The sequence below is a fragment of the Pyrgilauda ruficollis genome, unplaced genomic scaffold (assembly GCF_017590135.1).
Source record: "Pyrgilauda ruficollis isolate IOZ18807 unplaced genomic scaffold, ASM1759013v1 scaffold128, whole genome shotgun sequence".
Classification (NCBI taxonomy): domain Eukaryota; kingdom Metazoa; phylum Chordata; class Aves; order Passeriformes; family Passeridae; genus Pyrgilauda; species Pyrgilauda ruficollis.
Genome location: NW_024511210.1, coordinates 440,390 through 456,847, shown reverse-complemented (window position 1 = coordinate 456,847; position 16,458 = coordinate 440,390). Strand labels below are relative to the sequence as shown.

Sequence of the window (16,458 nt, the reverse complement as noted above, 5' to 3'; positions counted from 1 at the left end):
GTTGTTATGACACTGTCAGCCTCAGTACAGAACAGCCATATGTCTGCATCATCCATAGCAAAGCAGTCTGGGCATCCATATCTCATCAGATTGTTTGAAAACTGTTGCAAAGGGAAACTAGAAATTGAAGTTTAACATAGAGCAACAGTCCCCAGCATCAATACTATTTCCACCCAATCAACTCAAAAAACTTCCTTCTAAGGTCAGCATTTTCAGTTCAGAAGACATATGTGTGCATGTAGGACTTGCAGACAGTGTTTTATGGCCATGACTTGCTTTACACAATTTTTCAGTATATACAGCAATGGGAGTGACCAAACTGAATTCTTGTTTTCTTACAGTATCAGAATATCCATCTCAGTGATGAACTTTCTCCATAACTTGTCACTTTAATGTTTCAGAAAAATATCTATTATTTCAGTGCCTTGCCAATGCCTCCAAGAACTCTCTCTGTAGTGGAAGAGTTGCAGGAAGTGAACTACATTACACTTTTTCCACATTTCTGGTGTGAATCAGGGTAATGGAAGACCTTGGATTATACTAATGTGTGAATGAAAATGTCTTGTCTCAGCAGTTAAAACAATTACTCTCTTTTGGCTGGTCTTAAGTTTCTGCTAAGTCTACATGAAATCACATCTCTGCTTAAGTTCACAGTCTGTGATGTGCACAGCCCAGAGTTTTAAAGGACAGTGTCTGACTTGTATTAACCTGCTTATATGCTTTGTGACCTACAATTTATATTTACTCATCAATCTACAACTTTAACCACAGGGTCTGTTAATTCAGGCAGTGAAATATCCTAATGTACAAGTATGAAACCTGTTGTGTGGGGGACAAGAAACGGGTTTACTACCCAAACTTTTTTTTTAATAGAACAGAGCTGTGAGATTTACATAACCTGTTCTCTCAGTCATTAAGGCTGTCTCAGATGTCGTCTGGAAGGAAAGGTACCGAGTACAGGGAAAGCCAAGCATTTACAGTAACTTACATCAATTGATGGCTCAATTGCAGAATTGCTGCCTTTCTAATAAGCACTGATTGTTTTGCTTGTTCCCTGCTTTTTACTAGACATTGAGTCTATGAAAAATCAAATTAAAACATGAACTGTTGCAGTGCTGGCACAATGAAGGAGAGGTAAAATTTTTGAAATTTTACAACCAGCATTCAAACTTCTCCCCTCGTATTTCCTCATTTGGAATTCTCTTTTGTACTCCTCAAAATAGCAAACTGCTTAATTTATGTTTTCCCTAAACACAATTCTCTCTAATCTTTCTGTTCCTGAATTTTCTCTTACTTGGCCATCCCTCTTCTTCTGCAGTATGACCCACTGACTCACCTGCTCACTTTGACCTTTGTTATGTCTCCACTTCAAACAGTTTTTCCCCTGTGTTAAATAGTATTATTCCTTCCAAGAAAAAAGGGAAATGTTTTACCCTCTTGTCTGAACCATTTTGACAATTTGCATAACTGACCTCCTTTAATGTTTTGTTTTTTCAAACTCTCATTTTTATTTTCAGGGTAATTTTCTGCTGAAATATTTAAGTAGGTCTAGCTAAATTATGAATGTCGACATGTACTCTGGAAGCAATTGCCTATTTAGACAAACCAAACTGTGTTCTAAAACAGGAGACTTTCAGGTTGCACTCACAATTGCGTCTGTGGTTTTTTTAGAAAAGGGAGAGGTTTTATTCTTATTTTTATAACTGAGATGCATAAGAAAACTTTATATGTCAGAGGTGAAATTTGTATTTCAGAGATGAAATTTAAAGACACTAAATTTTTTTCTGGAGATAACTAAAAAAAATCACTTCAAATATATTTTAAATCATCATGTAGTTTCTCCTGATGTCGTAATGAAATGATGATGAGAAAAAAATTACATCTCTATAAGCTTGAATAATTTGCAGCATTCTTGGAATGCTAAATTTGTAAATACTTGGTGCTTTCTTTGCTCTCATCACTGCTGTCCTGTTTTTTTCTTTATCTTCAGCTATCCATTGTTTATTTAGTCTGCAGGTACAGTGAATTTGAGGTTTAAAGAATTCTTTTTCTCCTTCATCTCTTGTCTCTTTCGTGACACCGGCTAAAACATCTTTCTGTACAGCTGTGCCCGTCAGTCTCCCTCTCTAAACAAATACATGCTAAAAATCTGACCATATTTCAGCTCTTTATTCATCCTCTGAAGGGGTTGAGTTTTACCATACTGTAAAAAAATACATTTCACATGTTACAGGATAAATACAAGTGCAGCCTTCTGCTGCATAGCTATTCACATTTAATCCTGGCACTTTAAAATTACTCAAACAGAATAAGCTCTTCCATCTCTGTGGAGTTTTCAGAAGAATCCTAGGGGGGAAAAAGTGCTGTGTTAGGAGGGAAAGACTTACTTTTTGGATAGTAAAGGCACGGAAAGAGGAACTAAATATGCTGGTAGTTTGAAAGGATATTTATGATCTGTCATTCATTTTACCAAACACTGCTTTAGTCTCTTTCAGAACAGTTTTTAGATTAATTGCCATCCTATGGCCTGGGAAATTTACAGTTGATGATTATTATATTTTGCTCTTGCTTCTCATTCTAGGGCTAAAATCAACTTTGCCCATGTGGAGTACAAACTCGAACATGTTGTCCAGTGCATAGCAGCTCATATTGATGGAAGTTAATCATTTATATATCCACCTAGGCCTGAATATGGCAAGCTGTGACACAGTTATAATGGCTTAGGGAGCACTCTTTAAAGCAAAACAAACTTTTGTATCTTACTACTTGCTAATCTGGAGACACAGTCTGGAGAGTCTGTTTTATATTCACTGCTCTCGAGTAAAATACCATCACCTAACTTTGCCTCTAAAGGCAAATGCAATATCAGCATGACAGTAGAAAAAACAGAAGAATGAATGAAACACATAAGGCTAAACTGACCCTGCTGAGCCAGAAACTATGTGCAAGAAAAGGGGGAAAAAAAGCAATCTGTCAAACAAGGATGGAACAGATTATAAACAGAGAGAAAAGCAGTTTTAAAGTAAGTGCTTTTGGTAGAGTCCAAGGTCAGATAATACTTTCCTTCTGCTTCCCCCCAGCACCTCTCCAGCATCCTCCCACCTTGCTTTCTATCCTGCTGTTCTTCTTTACTCCATCTTCTTGGTTTTTACTTGCTTTCTACCTGCCCTGCCTAAAAATTAGGTTTTCTGCCCTGCTGGTCTGTAATTATTGCTGGCAGCTATCACAGTGTGCTGTAATCCTGCTTGCAAAGGCTCAGTTTTGGCTCAGTGATTTCCTGCCACATTTTTCTAGGCAGAATGAGGATGCAGTTAGTTTATTTTCCTGAAAATTAATCCTCTTCACATTAAGATACTCAGTAAAATCTACAATGAGATAGAACCTTCCCAGCTTTTTGTTGCTGGGTTTGTTTGTTTGTTTGTGGTTTGTTGATTTGTTGTTTGTGGGGGGACACTTGGGGGGGGGCAGGGGAGCATGTGTCTTCCTTCTTTTAGGGGCAAATCTCATGCATTTTACTTAAGCAGGTTTTGTGGAGGGAAATGAAAGGTAGTTTGTTATAGCAATAATTTGACTGTCGGCTTCCAAGCACCTCCACCTGGACGGAGTCCAGCTGCCCCAGCTTTGAAAGAATCTGCTACTGTATTTTGCAAGATCACTATGGGCACGCCAAAAGAATTCAAGACATTTAGCAAGAATCCAATTGTCTATCAACTGCTTTGCAGCTTTTTGGGAAACCTCTCCTGATTCATTTGCCTGTTTCCTGAAGATCTATCTCTTCAGTGCAGTGCAATACAATTCTGTGTTTGCAAGGAATGGTAACCTCAGCTTCTGTAGTATTTACAAAGAAGAAAATAAAAATAGGGGTTTTTTTAAGTGTTTTCTGTTGGAAATCACAGTTGCTCACTGAGATGACTCAGAAAATTACCTGAAAAAGTTGTTTCAAACCTATAAATAATGTGAACACCAAGGAAAGAAAGAGGAAATAGGAGAAAGACCATCCCCAAAATACGCAGTGGGGTGGCAGAGGAACAAAAAAAAACCCCATTATTTTAAAATAAGTGAGTTTAACACCAACAATTGAAAATACTAGCTACCCAGAGGTAATAATGTGGGCCAAATCCTTATGGAAGAAAAAGAGTACTTGATTTCAAGGTTTCTTTTCTTCTTTGGATGTGAATTGGTTTTTGGCTCAAAAGAAGTAGCGGGGTAGGGTAAATGGAGTTCTACTCTCTAACACACTTTCATTATATTCCTATGAAAAATAGGAAAGGTTTTCATAGATACAATGTGAAACAGAGCAGCCCAGAAAAAATTTCTTTTTAAACTAATCTTCCCTTTTTCAGAGCAATACAGAAGACTGTCTAATGGTAGTTTAACTAAAACTGTAACTCTTACCTGCTTATTTCCTTTTGCTGCGTGAGTGAGTCCTTAGCATATATTACTTTTAAATACAGGCTTCTTGGGATTTATTACTTTGTAATTAAATGTCCTGGATTCCATTTGCACACCTTACTAGGTTGTTCTTCCTTCTGTATTTTTTCCTTCTATTTTTTCCTTCGTCCAGAGGATAGAACCCAGCAACAGGCTTACATGGTCTGCAGTAGGTAGGTGCTTTTCGGCACTTTCTCTTCACTGAAAGAAGAAAGGCTTTTTCTTTTTCTCAGCAATGAGTTATTAAATTGATTTCTAAGTCCTTAATTTTCTGTTATTTTTGCATCTACCAAGATGGAAGATACTTATACAGAAAGAGGTAGCTGGGAATAGAGCTTACTGACCCAGATATTTTCCTTCAGTACAGCATGTCTTTTAGTGCAGTAGCATTTGTATCCCATTTTAACAGGGTTCAGTCAATGTCCTCTGCATATTCCTTATCACTTCTCTGCAGAGATTCACCCACCAATGTACTTTTAAGTTGCACTGGCAGGTTGTGACATACATTAATGACTCTTGGAGTTGACCACATTGGAAACATAAAATTCTTACCTGTTAATTCAGGGGAAAGAAAACACCAGAACAAGAGATCTCCAGCAAAACAGATAGGTTTTTTAAGACCTAAAGATACTGTATATTTCTAAGTGTAAATTCTGCATAAGTACTTTAGGATGCATCTGCATTTCCTCTTGCCTCTGGCTACAGAAATTAAATGTTGCTATATGTATTTTAAATATTCCATGCTTGCAGAAAAATGTCTTTTATCAGCCTGTCAATATCGGGTACCAGGTAAAAAATCTCTCAGTGTCAAGGAATAATAGTGAGGGGCCTCTGTGCTGCAGGAGAGGTGGATACCACCCAGCCAGCTGCTATGGATAGATAGCTCAAACAGCCCTGTGTCTGCAGATATCTATAGTGTAAAGTGGTTGATACGTTCTCAGATTTTCTGCTGTGTACTGCTTTTCAGCCCAGGCTCCAGCCAGACTGTTTATTTGGGGTTGGTTCTGTGTTCTCACTGACAGCCTCACACAATAGGGTTACCCTCAGTTACTCCTACTTACTATCTGCCTGGACAAAAGTTCAGTTGCCTTAGACAGGAGTGCCTCTGCCACAGAGAGCAAGCAGTTATAGATAGTGACAGTAAATCTAAACCATAAGAAGAGGATGGACATATTTGTTTACTGCCTCTGTGAATGCAGAAAATAACACAAGTCCACAGTGCCAGCTGGGTCTTTGGGGTCCTAAACTCAGAGCATTTTGAAATGAAGTTAGCATTTGGTTGAGAGCCAGCTGAACATGAGCCAGCAGTTTTCCCAGGTGGCCAGTAAGGTCAATGCCATCCTGCTTGTATCAGTGGCCAGCAGGACCAAGGCAGTGACCATCCACCTGTGCTCAGCCTGAGGTGAGTCACTCCCTGAGGCCTCACCTTGAGCTCTGTGTTTGGTTTTGGGTCAGAAGTTGTGTTAGGGAAGGTTCAGGTTGAATATTAGAAGAAGGTTCTTCCCTGAGAGGGTGTTTGGGCCCTGGAACAGGCTCCCCAGGGAAGTGGTCCCAGTACTAAACTGACACATTTGGACAGTACCCTCAGGTGCACGGTGTGACTCTTGGGGTATCCTGTGCAGGGCCAGGAGTTGTACTTAATGATTCTTGTGGATCCCTTCCAACTCAGGATATTCAGATTTTCTGTGTTAATGTGAGATGCTGAGTCATGTCCAGATAAGGGCAGCAGAGCTGGGAAAGGGTCTGGAGCACAAATCTGATAAGGATCAGCTGGGGGAACTGAAGGTGTTCAGCCTGGAGCAAAGGAGCCTTATCACTCTCTAGAACTGCCTAAAAGGTGGTTGTGGTGAGGCGGGGATCCATTTCTTCTTCCAGGTAAGAGGTGGAAGATGCAGGGTTGGATTGGCTATTAGGAAACAAATCTTCACTGAAGGGCTTGTCAAGCTTTGGACCAGGCTGTCCAGGGAAGTGATTGAGTCACCATTACTGGAGGTACTTAAAAGATAAGTTGATGTGGCACATGGTTTAGCAGGGGACTTGGCAGTGCTGTGTTAATATGGATGATCTTAGGCATCTTTTCCAGACTAAAAAATCCTATGATTATGTGATTGTATGAAGTATCATGTTTTTCCTTGGCTGTGTCTGAAATTCTAGTTCAGTATCAGACATGACCCCAACATTATAATTCTAGTATGAGTCTGAGTGATCTTTCAATTTCTGTATTTTTTCCCAATTATTTGTCTTCTTTATTTTACTACTTGAATTATGCTAGGCCTCTTAAAAAATAATAAAGCAATAGTTGATGTGGAAGGACAGCCTTTTTATTCTAATACAGCTAATTTACATAGTTCCATTTTATTTTTAATACAGCAACTCTTCCTTTTTCTGATGGGTTTATTTTTCTGATACATGCAAAGAAGAGCATTGAAAAATAAATTGGAAGTTTAAGGTTATATGTGGTCCAATGTCAGAAAAGTACTTTCTTTAATTTTCCTGTGGTGATAAGCTGTTCCATGCTTGCAATTTATATGATTGCTTTTTATTAAGCTGCGAGTTCACCGATCATGTGTTTAGTTTGAGATGTGGTTTGTTCCTCCTCCAAACTCTGTTGTCCATTATATTCAGTCCCCAGTGTGCAGACTGCCTCTCCTGAGGTGTAAAGACAGAGAAGGACATTTTGCCGTTTCATGCTACCTCCAAGTTTGTCATCTGTGGCAAGGGAAGCACATCATGACCATGTACTGCAGAGGGTCTGATCTCATCAGCTCACATACTGATTGTTTTGAGATGAGACATACATAGAAATGTGTATTTCTATTCACATTACCTGTGGGCAGACTGCCTGCATTGCAAGGAAAGCTTCATTGCCAGTCATCATGGAAATAGAAAAAAAATGGAAAATTATAAAGAAACATTTATTTACAAGAATGTGATCAAATCCTGGAACAGACTCCTAGAGAGGTAGTTGTTGTTCCAGTGTTTAAGAGGCATTTGGACAATGCCCTTAGTACTGTGCTTTAACTTTTGGCCAGCCCTCATCAGGCAGTTGGACTAGATCATTGTTGAGGGTCCCTTCCAACTAAAATAATCTATTCTGTTACTATTCTATTTCTATTCTATTCTATTGCATTCTGAGGTTGTGGTGTGGGGATAGACATCAAGTAGTTTGCCAGAAACATCTATATATTCCAGAGAGAGAGGAAGAGAGAAAACACTTTATTAAAATACTATTTATGCTTTGTATTGAGAGCACTGTGAAGGATTAAATCAAGTCTTACTTGGAAATAGTGTACTTTAGCTGGGGAGGTTGCCTAACATAAGTAATGTCTTACATCACCTAACTCAGCTGACTAATTGAGCTAAGCCAGCCACTCCTTTATCCAGTTTGCTTTTTAGCCTCTAAGATGCTGTTCTACTGTCACTGATAGCAAAGCCTCTGAAACTCCTGGAGCTTTAGGATCAAATGAAGGGCTGCACTGTATTTCCTGGCATACACTTTACAGCACTTTTCAGCTGTCAGACTGAAGCTTATCACTGAAGTTTTGCATTGTACTTCAGACCTTTTATCTCTCCTTCTTCTGTGATGGTAGACAGTCCTTGGTGCCCTGGTGTTTGCTTAGTATCAGATGCTGCTGCAGTTCAGTGCTGTATGAGTAGGAATCTAGAAACATGGAAACAACAGATGTTACTCAATATGAATGTAAAAAATGCTTATGTAGTTCCTAATTGAAGGTGTCATTTATTCTAAAAAAAAAGAAAAAAAAACTAATTGAGGCAGTCCATACTGACAAAAGAAAAAACAGACAACAAGTGCTCAGATCAAAATGATGGCATAGTTTTCATGAGTAAAGGAAAGGCTCAAGTAAAAAGCTGCAATCTGTGTTGCTTTATAAGAAGCAGAGGTTAAAAAAAAAGCTATTGCTATGGCAACAAAAGGAGCAAGGGGATTTACACTTCTGTATGTATCGGTACAGTCTTAACCAAGAGTGACTCTGGCTAGAAAGAACAGCTGCATATTCATCCTCATAATTTATGAATTGTGTATCTCACCTCACTGCCTCAGAGCCTATAACTTAGAGTGATAGGTCATTGACCATACATGGCTGAAGATGTTTCTGGACCTGTAGAAGCATAATTCTTAGATTTTTTTTCAAAGTCTCTCCTATATAGAATCTCAAAGTTGAATAGGTTTCTAATATCACTTGAAAATATTTATTCTATGCCATTTGCCATCAATTAAGTCCACACTCATAATACATGTAAATATTTCTCGTAATCTCTTGAGAACATTAAGTCTAATGTCAGTCTAATACAGGAACATTCCTTCATCTCTAATTTCACCCTGTAAGTGTCACTGAATGCCTTTCTTCCATATGAAGATTAATACAATTTCTATCTTACTAAATTTTATGTCACAAAATATACTGTATGTTAATCCTATTTAATAAGCTTCTCATAAAGCAAATAAAGTAAGATTATCTCATAGATATCAGGACATATTAAGATTCAAGTCACACTGCCCTGATTTAAGTTGCTTTTTTTTTTTAATTACCCTGGTTTCAATAATGGCATTGTCTATTAATATTGCAGATCACAGTTTTTCGAATGGGATCAGAAGGACACCAGGATATTGATTTAGCTATCCTGACAGCACTACTAAAAGGTAACAGAGTTGAGTGAGTCTATATCAATTCATTTTGTGTCTCTGATGTCCTGAAACACGCATTTATTGACATATCTATCAAGATGATAAATCTATACTGTGAAACTGAAGTATGCTTCTTGCTCTAACTGTTTTATACAAATCCAGCTCTTCTTTAATGTTTAAACAGCTACTGTTTTTCCTTTCTGAATTTTTGTTCTCCACAACCATTGATGTGTCATAAGAAATATTAGTGGTGACCCCCCACACCAGTTACTTTAGAAGCTTAGTATTCACAAGAAAGCCAAAGGACTCCTCAGACTTAGATTACCTTGGTAGCTAGAACATCCATTTAGATAAAGCCAGCTCTATTGTCAAAGTAAGATGTTATCTGTAGTCATCCCTAGGAAAGTCTGGAAGTAGTGTGATGTTCCTTTCATCCTCCTCTTGTAAAGTTAAGAAGATAGCTATTGGGATGGTTGGGCTTTTAAGCTCATACTTGGCTGGTTGTTACATCTTTCTAAGCCATTACATGTTACACTTCTGCTCTTAAAATGTTGACTTGAAATAAATTTGCTGTTGCCACCGTTCATTACAGACCCTGGTCTATATTAATTAATAAATTAATTCAAAACAAGGATCAAGAATTTCATCCATCACCAAATTTCTTATTTTTGTCCCTTGGAATAATATAATTGCAGGTTTCATTTTTATCTTAAATGGAACTGGATCGTTCATTATCTTTAGTGTGAAGGTATTCTCTTCCATTTGTTCTTAAGACAATCCCTGAAAGTACTGCTCTTGTTTTCTATTAATAAGGCAAAGAATGTCTTAGAGTTGTGATTCCACTTTTTCTAAATGTGTTTTCAAGGTCTGTATCCCAGCATAGATCCCTGGAGTCTTCTGAAAACTGTCTCTTGGAAGCTGAAGAAAATAAGTCACATGCCTGTGAGGGATTGTTTTCTATTTGAAATGTTCTTTTGCAGTATTTACATGAGCAACTGTTTTAGTGGTTGCAGTCTCAGTATATGAGCAGTGCCCCCTGGTCTGGAATATCCATTTTGAAAGTACTTAATTGGTGCTGTTGGCCCCTTAGTAAAATTAAAGTTCCTTTCCTCTTCATGTTAAGGGTGCAAGTCATCAGAAGAAACTTTTATTAGCTCAGGAGGTGCCTGGATCTGTGTAAGTACTTTCGACCTCTCTTCTCATGCTTGTCTGAGAACCTTGATTTGAAAATCTGCTGATGGCAGTGACATTTGTTTCTTGCTCAAGAAAGAGCCGTAGGAACTAAGACTTACACCTCATCTTTCCTGCTCCTCAGGACTTTCTGATTATGAAGGTATCCAATGAAGATCAGTTTCATCAGGCACCTCTGGTTCATGTGAGCTTCCTGATCACAAGGTGTTAAATCAATATGTGCAAAAATGAGATCTGTTGTCTCAGCCAAGTCAGTTGTCCTTATTCACACCATGTCTTCGTACAAAGTGTTCTGGCCCACCTGGAAAGAAATACTGATTTTCTGTAAATATACCTCACTAGCCTGATGGATACTTGGGTTTTTCATTAAAGTCTAAGGTAGCAATGCTGAACCACTTGTCTGTTGCTTTTTAATAAAGAATTTATTTGTAATAGGTAAAACAAATGGAAATTATTTTTTCATGCTGTTGGAATTTTCACAGCATTGAAATTTTCATGGCATTGAAGTTTCCATGGCATTGGAAACTTACTTCCTACAGTTTATTGTCTTTAAAATTAAAGAAAAATAATAATTGTAGTATGTAAATAAGATATTTGAAGACTGAGTCTTGACATTCATAAATTTAAATTTAAGAATTCATCTCTTCCTACTTTCAAGTACTGTGTAAGAAAAGGAGCAGAGCAATGTATGAAACTAGTGAGTGATTACCAGTAACTTTTTCTCAGTCTTCCTGATGAGGAATTTGCAGCTTTTGGTAGTGCAAGAGGAGCATATCAGCTAATGACCCATTCCACCCTTGTGTGAGTGATTTGGTCATGGAGGAGTGGGACGAGGGTTTGGAAGCACAAGGTATCACTTCCTATTTGCTGTGTACAATTTGTGATGAGCTGATCTCTTTTTAAACGCACACCAGACACACTGCCAATTTGGGAGTTCTCCTGGACAGCATATTCCACAAGCCCCAAACCCAGCACCACATATTATTTCTTTGTTTGTTTTCATAAGTCGCTTGTTTAATCTTGTCAGAAAGATTTATCTTTCTTGGAAGTGATCTTCAATAAACCACAGAATGGCATCCAAACTGGTTATCAATTTACATTGCATGGATGTCACAACAGCATATGGTCTGCAAATTTGTAAATTCTTCTTTTTTTTTTTTTTTTTTAAATGTTGAGAGACACAAATGTGGGAAGTAAGTTTCCAAAGGCATGAGTTTATAACAGGCAAGTTTATCAATACAGTTTAACTGTTTGTGGTCTCTTAACTTGAGCAGTTGGAACTCACACCATAATGGATTTTGTCCTTGTGCAGCTGCTAGCAAAGCAGAAGACATATGACAGGGAAGTTAAAGACAGCATATGGAGATGGTCTAAAAAAATGCTTGTTTTGAAGTGGCTTCAAAGATCCTAGTTCACGATGCTGTTGCAATGTCTGGAGCAAACTAGTGACAGCCATGTTTCAGATGGTGCTCCAGAAGCCTCCCCAGTGCAACTGTCAGCACTGGGAAAGAGGTGCTGGGTGGTATGTGCATACAGTGATATTACTGCATGTATCTGCTGGGATAAACCATGTTAGGCTGAAGCAGAGCTGAAGTTCTGCTCTACTTCCCAGCCTTGAGTAGGTCATGATTCATGCTCACTGAATAGCCATCATGTAGTATCAGATGGTCAAGGATAGTCTGCCAACCATGAAATCACAGACACAAAAAGGTTTCAGAGTTAGGTCAGCTATCTGGTTACTGCACTTGTAGCTGTTTTTGCTATCTGCTTTTATATTGTTGGTTGGTTTCCTAATTGCCAGGATGATTCTGTAGCAAATGCTGTGGAAATGCAGTCTTTGCACTGAAGAGCTGCTGAAACAGGAGACAGCATTGGACCTGCAGAGACACAGACCAAAAAGTTAATTTGGTTTTTAATTTTCCCTAATCTAGCTATTTTCTTTAGATGTTGATTCAAAGAGGATACTGACATGCTTAGTGCACTGTGGAAATGGATATCCCACAACCATTTCTGTCTAGGTAGATGTTCCATGTCATTTCATCTTTCCAGATACCTGAACACCAAGATCATAGGCTATTCCAGGAGAATCCTGTAGGGGCCTATGTTGGTCACAGTAAGCTTTAGCCAGTACATAAAAGCCCTTAGTAATAAATACATTAAAGCTCTTCAGTAATCCTGCAAGTGCACAACACTCATTGTCTGATGTATACCCTGGCTCCCTGAGGAGACAGCATTGAGTTTATAGTCCCAGGCTGTATCATCAAGGAGTATTACATTTTCAGTCCAAAATATTGAGTAGACAATGTGACTTTTCACCAAAACAGTCTATGTAAGCACTGCTGGATGGCAGCCTAGAACATAAAATTAACATCTGCAGGAACTAACAGCTGTCCCAGCAGTCTATCTATATCCAGTGGTATCTATACCAAGAAAAAAATACTGCCAAAACCATGTATTGCATCCCAACTGTAACTTTTCTTCTAGGAGCAGATGAAAGGAAGGGTGACACTGCAGATGCGGTCACAGTCTCAAAACATTCTTTTGAGGAACATATCTTACAATCAGCCAGACACCAGAATACTGAGTAAATATTACAGAGACATTAGTCATATCACCCAAAACATTATTTAGTGTAATAAGTATGATATGGTAATTAATATAATACAGTGCAAGAGGTTATTAACTCTACCTTATTTATTTCCCAAATATCCTTTGGCTTTGATTTCGGCACATTACAGTGACACTCAAGTGACAGGCCTCCCCAGAAAGATCACATTTTGGATTCTTCCTACTGACTCAAGTCCATGTTCTGTGGCACTGAATGCAGTCAAGGAAATGATTGAAAGGAGACTGTATCTTAAGAATGCCATCTTATGATTTTTCTTGGGAGTTTTTCTTATATGAGTGGAATTATTCATACTTCTTCATCGTGGTAGAATTTCACCTAAAATAGCCTGAATACTTCCTTTTTCATGTGAGACAAAGGCTATCAGTTCCATCCTAGAATAAAACCAATTAAAAGGCATCCACAGCACATATGCTGTTCTCTATATACATTTATAGCTTTGATTTTCCTTCTCCTCTTAAGTAACATCAGTATTATGCATGTTCATCTGAAAACCCCTCAGGGAAGATGGGAAAGAGGAGAAGGAAGCAAGCGCTTTCCAGCAAGAAACTGTGCTGTGCACCCATCCAACCAAATGCACCAGAGCCCCAGGATGCACATCCATAATCTACACCCTAGCTGATAGACTGCTTCAGACCTGGAGTACAACATCCCCTTGAGAAGCCACACGTTTCCTTGGACTGCCAGATACCCACTGTGCTCTGTGAGACAATGAAATCAAACATCATGGCAACAAGCACTGAGAAGAGCATCAACTCTGGGACTGCACATGTACCAACAGGAAAATTTGGCTGCTTAAGGCTGGCAGCCTTTAACACAATGAAGGAAGATGGGAAGGACACAGGCTGGACCATGGCTTGCTTTACCCTCTGCTCAGTATTTGGAGCAATGAGCACGCTCAAAGAAAACAATTTTTGTGAATGGATGAGCAGGGACCACCTCATGCTCAAGCCAGCTGTTCCTTCCTGTGATCAAATGCAGCAGAAGACCCTCTATTCATCTGCCAGCTGAATCTTTTCTAAAGCATGAAGGGGGCCAGGACTGCTAGGGTCAGTTGAAACAAACTGGAGAACACTCCCTGCTAGGCTCAGAGGTTATTTACCTGAATCCTAGCTTGACTTCTGCCTGAAGTGTAAACAGCCCACTTCCCTCCCTAAGTCTGTCTGATCCACTCTTGATCCAAAATTATTTCTAACTAGATGGCACCCCTATGGTAGGCTGTAGTAGGAAAATCAGGAACTGGAGCTCCCTCATAACACATGTGAAATGTTTTCAGGCCGTGGGATCACCATCACTGCCTCCAGATTTTAGAGTTCACCCGTATGCCTCCTCCATGGCTAAAACCTTGACTAAGCACCTGCTAAAGCTCTCACTTCTCCTACAGGCACATGATTGGGGTGGAGGAGATCTGATGAGAGCATCTCTTGTTTGCTTCAGAAGGGGGGAGAACATTATTTGCTCTCTGTATTTAACTTACACTATCATACTCTCTGCAGGTATTTTTTTTTCTGTTTTTATAAATAAATCTTGGGATGTTGACATGTAGAGAGAGTTTTGCCTTTCCCAAAGGTAAATATTTTCTGTTCTTGAATGCTGCATATTGCTTGTGTAAGAAACTCCAAAAGTTTCAGATGTTGTTGGCGTCCCCCTGAGGTCTCTTGTGACAGCTCTTGTCTGTGTTGCAATATATAGCAATGAGAAGTTGTGTCTTATGCAAAGGGGCATTCCTGATACTTCTTAGCTACAGGAGTCACAGAAGAATTTTCACTTCTTTTTTTCCTTCTTCATTTGTTTCAATTCTGCTCTGTTCCTGCATTGTCCACCTTTTTATCAGAGCTCATTTCTGTAATAATGTGATTCGGATGATTCACAATTCACCATCTCCCAAACAATTACTCTAGGTATTGACAAGAATTTGGCAATATCTTTATTGCCACTTAAAAGTTGAGAGTTATGAAATCAAACTGTAGGCTAACCTCCACAAAGTTTTTTATTAAGGTCTTCACAGAGAATTTCAGCAGCCAGCTTTATGTTTTCATTGCCTCCAATTTCAGAGTCCACTTTCAACTGGAACAGTGTGTGAGCTTGAATAGTACTGAAATGGGGACACAAATGCTTTGAAGTAATGAAAAGCTTTTATTTATTCTCTACTCCATGATATCAGTGTAAGAATTAATAAAGACAAAATAGAAGTAGAGGTATGAGGTCTTTAATAAAAAAACCTTATACAATCACCTAATCACTGCAAGCAGATATGTAGTTAAAAGTCAAAGGACCCTTTATTTATTTGGTTGATCAGTTCATTCAGGCCAGTTCTCCCTTTGACACTGAAGTACAAATGCTGTTTTATTATTACAAATCAGCTGAGAAGCACGAAATATTTAAAAAGCACAGCAGGACAGGAATGTCCCAGAGTGTCCATTAAAACTGCAGGGAAAATCATACCCTCCCTTCCAAAAACAAACAGCTCCAAATCCATCTTATCATTTGCATAGTTTCCCATTTAATTTGGATATATTATACCTTGACACAATCTTTATAGAATGCTTTCTTACATGGGTATTTCATATGTGAAGGGAAATTTGTCCCACCAAGACACCTGACTACAAATAGGAGAGAAACTCCTATGCTTCTTATCAAGCTGGAATGTGTAAGATGCCAAAAAATGCAGAACTACTGAAATCAATGGTGTCTGTATGAGTTGGATCTACTTGTAATTGCTAGAGGCACATGTGTTTGTGTGTGTGTGTGTGTGTGTGTGTGTGTGTGTGTGTGTGTGTGCTCATGTGATACGTGTGGGCGTGTGTTTATACCTGCAGCTCCATCTGTATCCTGGCTTGTTCTCTTGCTTCCCATCCAGTAAGAGAGAAACCAGTTAAGTTCACCAAAAATTGCCTCTTCTGATACCACCTGTATCTGCTGTATTTTCTGTATTTTGAAGGGAAATATGAGGAAATAGTTAATGTTTGTAGGACATTCTGAGAATTAGAGATGCAGAATCTGTTGAGAACGGAATTTTTTTTTACAGGTGCAATGGAAGGTTTGGTTTTGTTTTAATATGAGATCAGTTGCAGAAATGACATGGACGTCTGTGAGACTTTTGACAAAGAGGAGTCACCAGAGCATACTGAGCCTAATGTCTTATTTCTTTTTTCTCCTGCTCTCCTTCCTGTCTGTATACACAGGAGCTAACGCATCTGCTCCCGACCAGCTGAGCCTGGCACTAGCCTGGAACAGAGTAGACATCGCCCGCAGTCAGATCTTTATTTATGGGCAGCAGTGGCCGGTACAGTATAGATATATATATATAGATATATATGTATATGTGCACAACATCTTCTACTGGAAACACTTTGACCCCTACAGAGTATTAAATCCATTCTGTTTGCAGTGGTGGTTTTAGTGTGGTTTAAAATACACTGGGTCCTGCCAAACACATGGTTTCCAGCCACTGTAGCTGAAGGCAAGCACACTTGCAGAGTGGTTCATGTGTTCTATTGTCCAAGGAAATGGTGACATCTAGCGATGCCTTAAGAGTAGGAAACCGTACCTCTGAAAAAAT

The 16,458-nt window shown here is 38.8% G+C and overlaps 1 protein-coding gene across 1 annotated transcript in view; it reads left to right on the top strand.

Moving 5' to 3' along the window:
- TRPM3 (transient receptor potential cation channel subfamily M member 3) overlaps positions 1-16,458 on the top strand; it is a 255,883-nt gene that overhangs the window by 180,106 nt on the left and 59,319 nt on the right. Inside the window, exons 9-10 of the mRNA XM_041458427.1 lie at positions 9,022-9,094; positions 16,082-16,182. Of these exons, the coding sequence (XP_041314361.1) occupies positions 9,022-9,094; positions 16,082-16,182 (174 nt within the window). The remainder of the gene's footprint in view (positions 1-9,021; positions 9,095-16,081; positions 16,183-16,458) is intronic.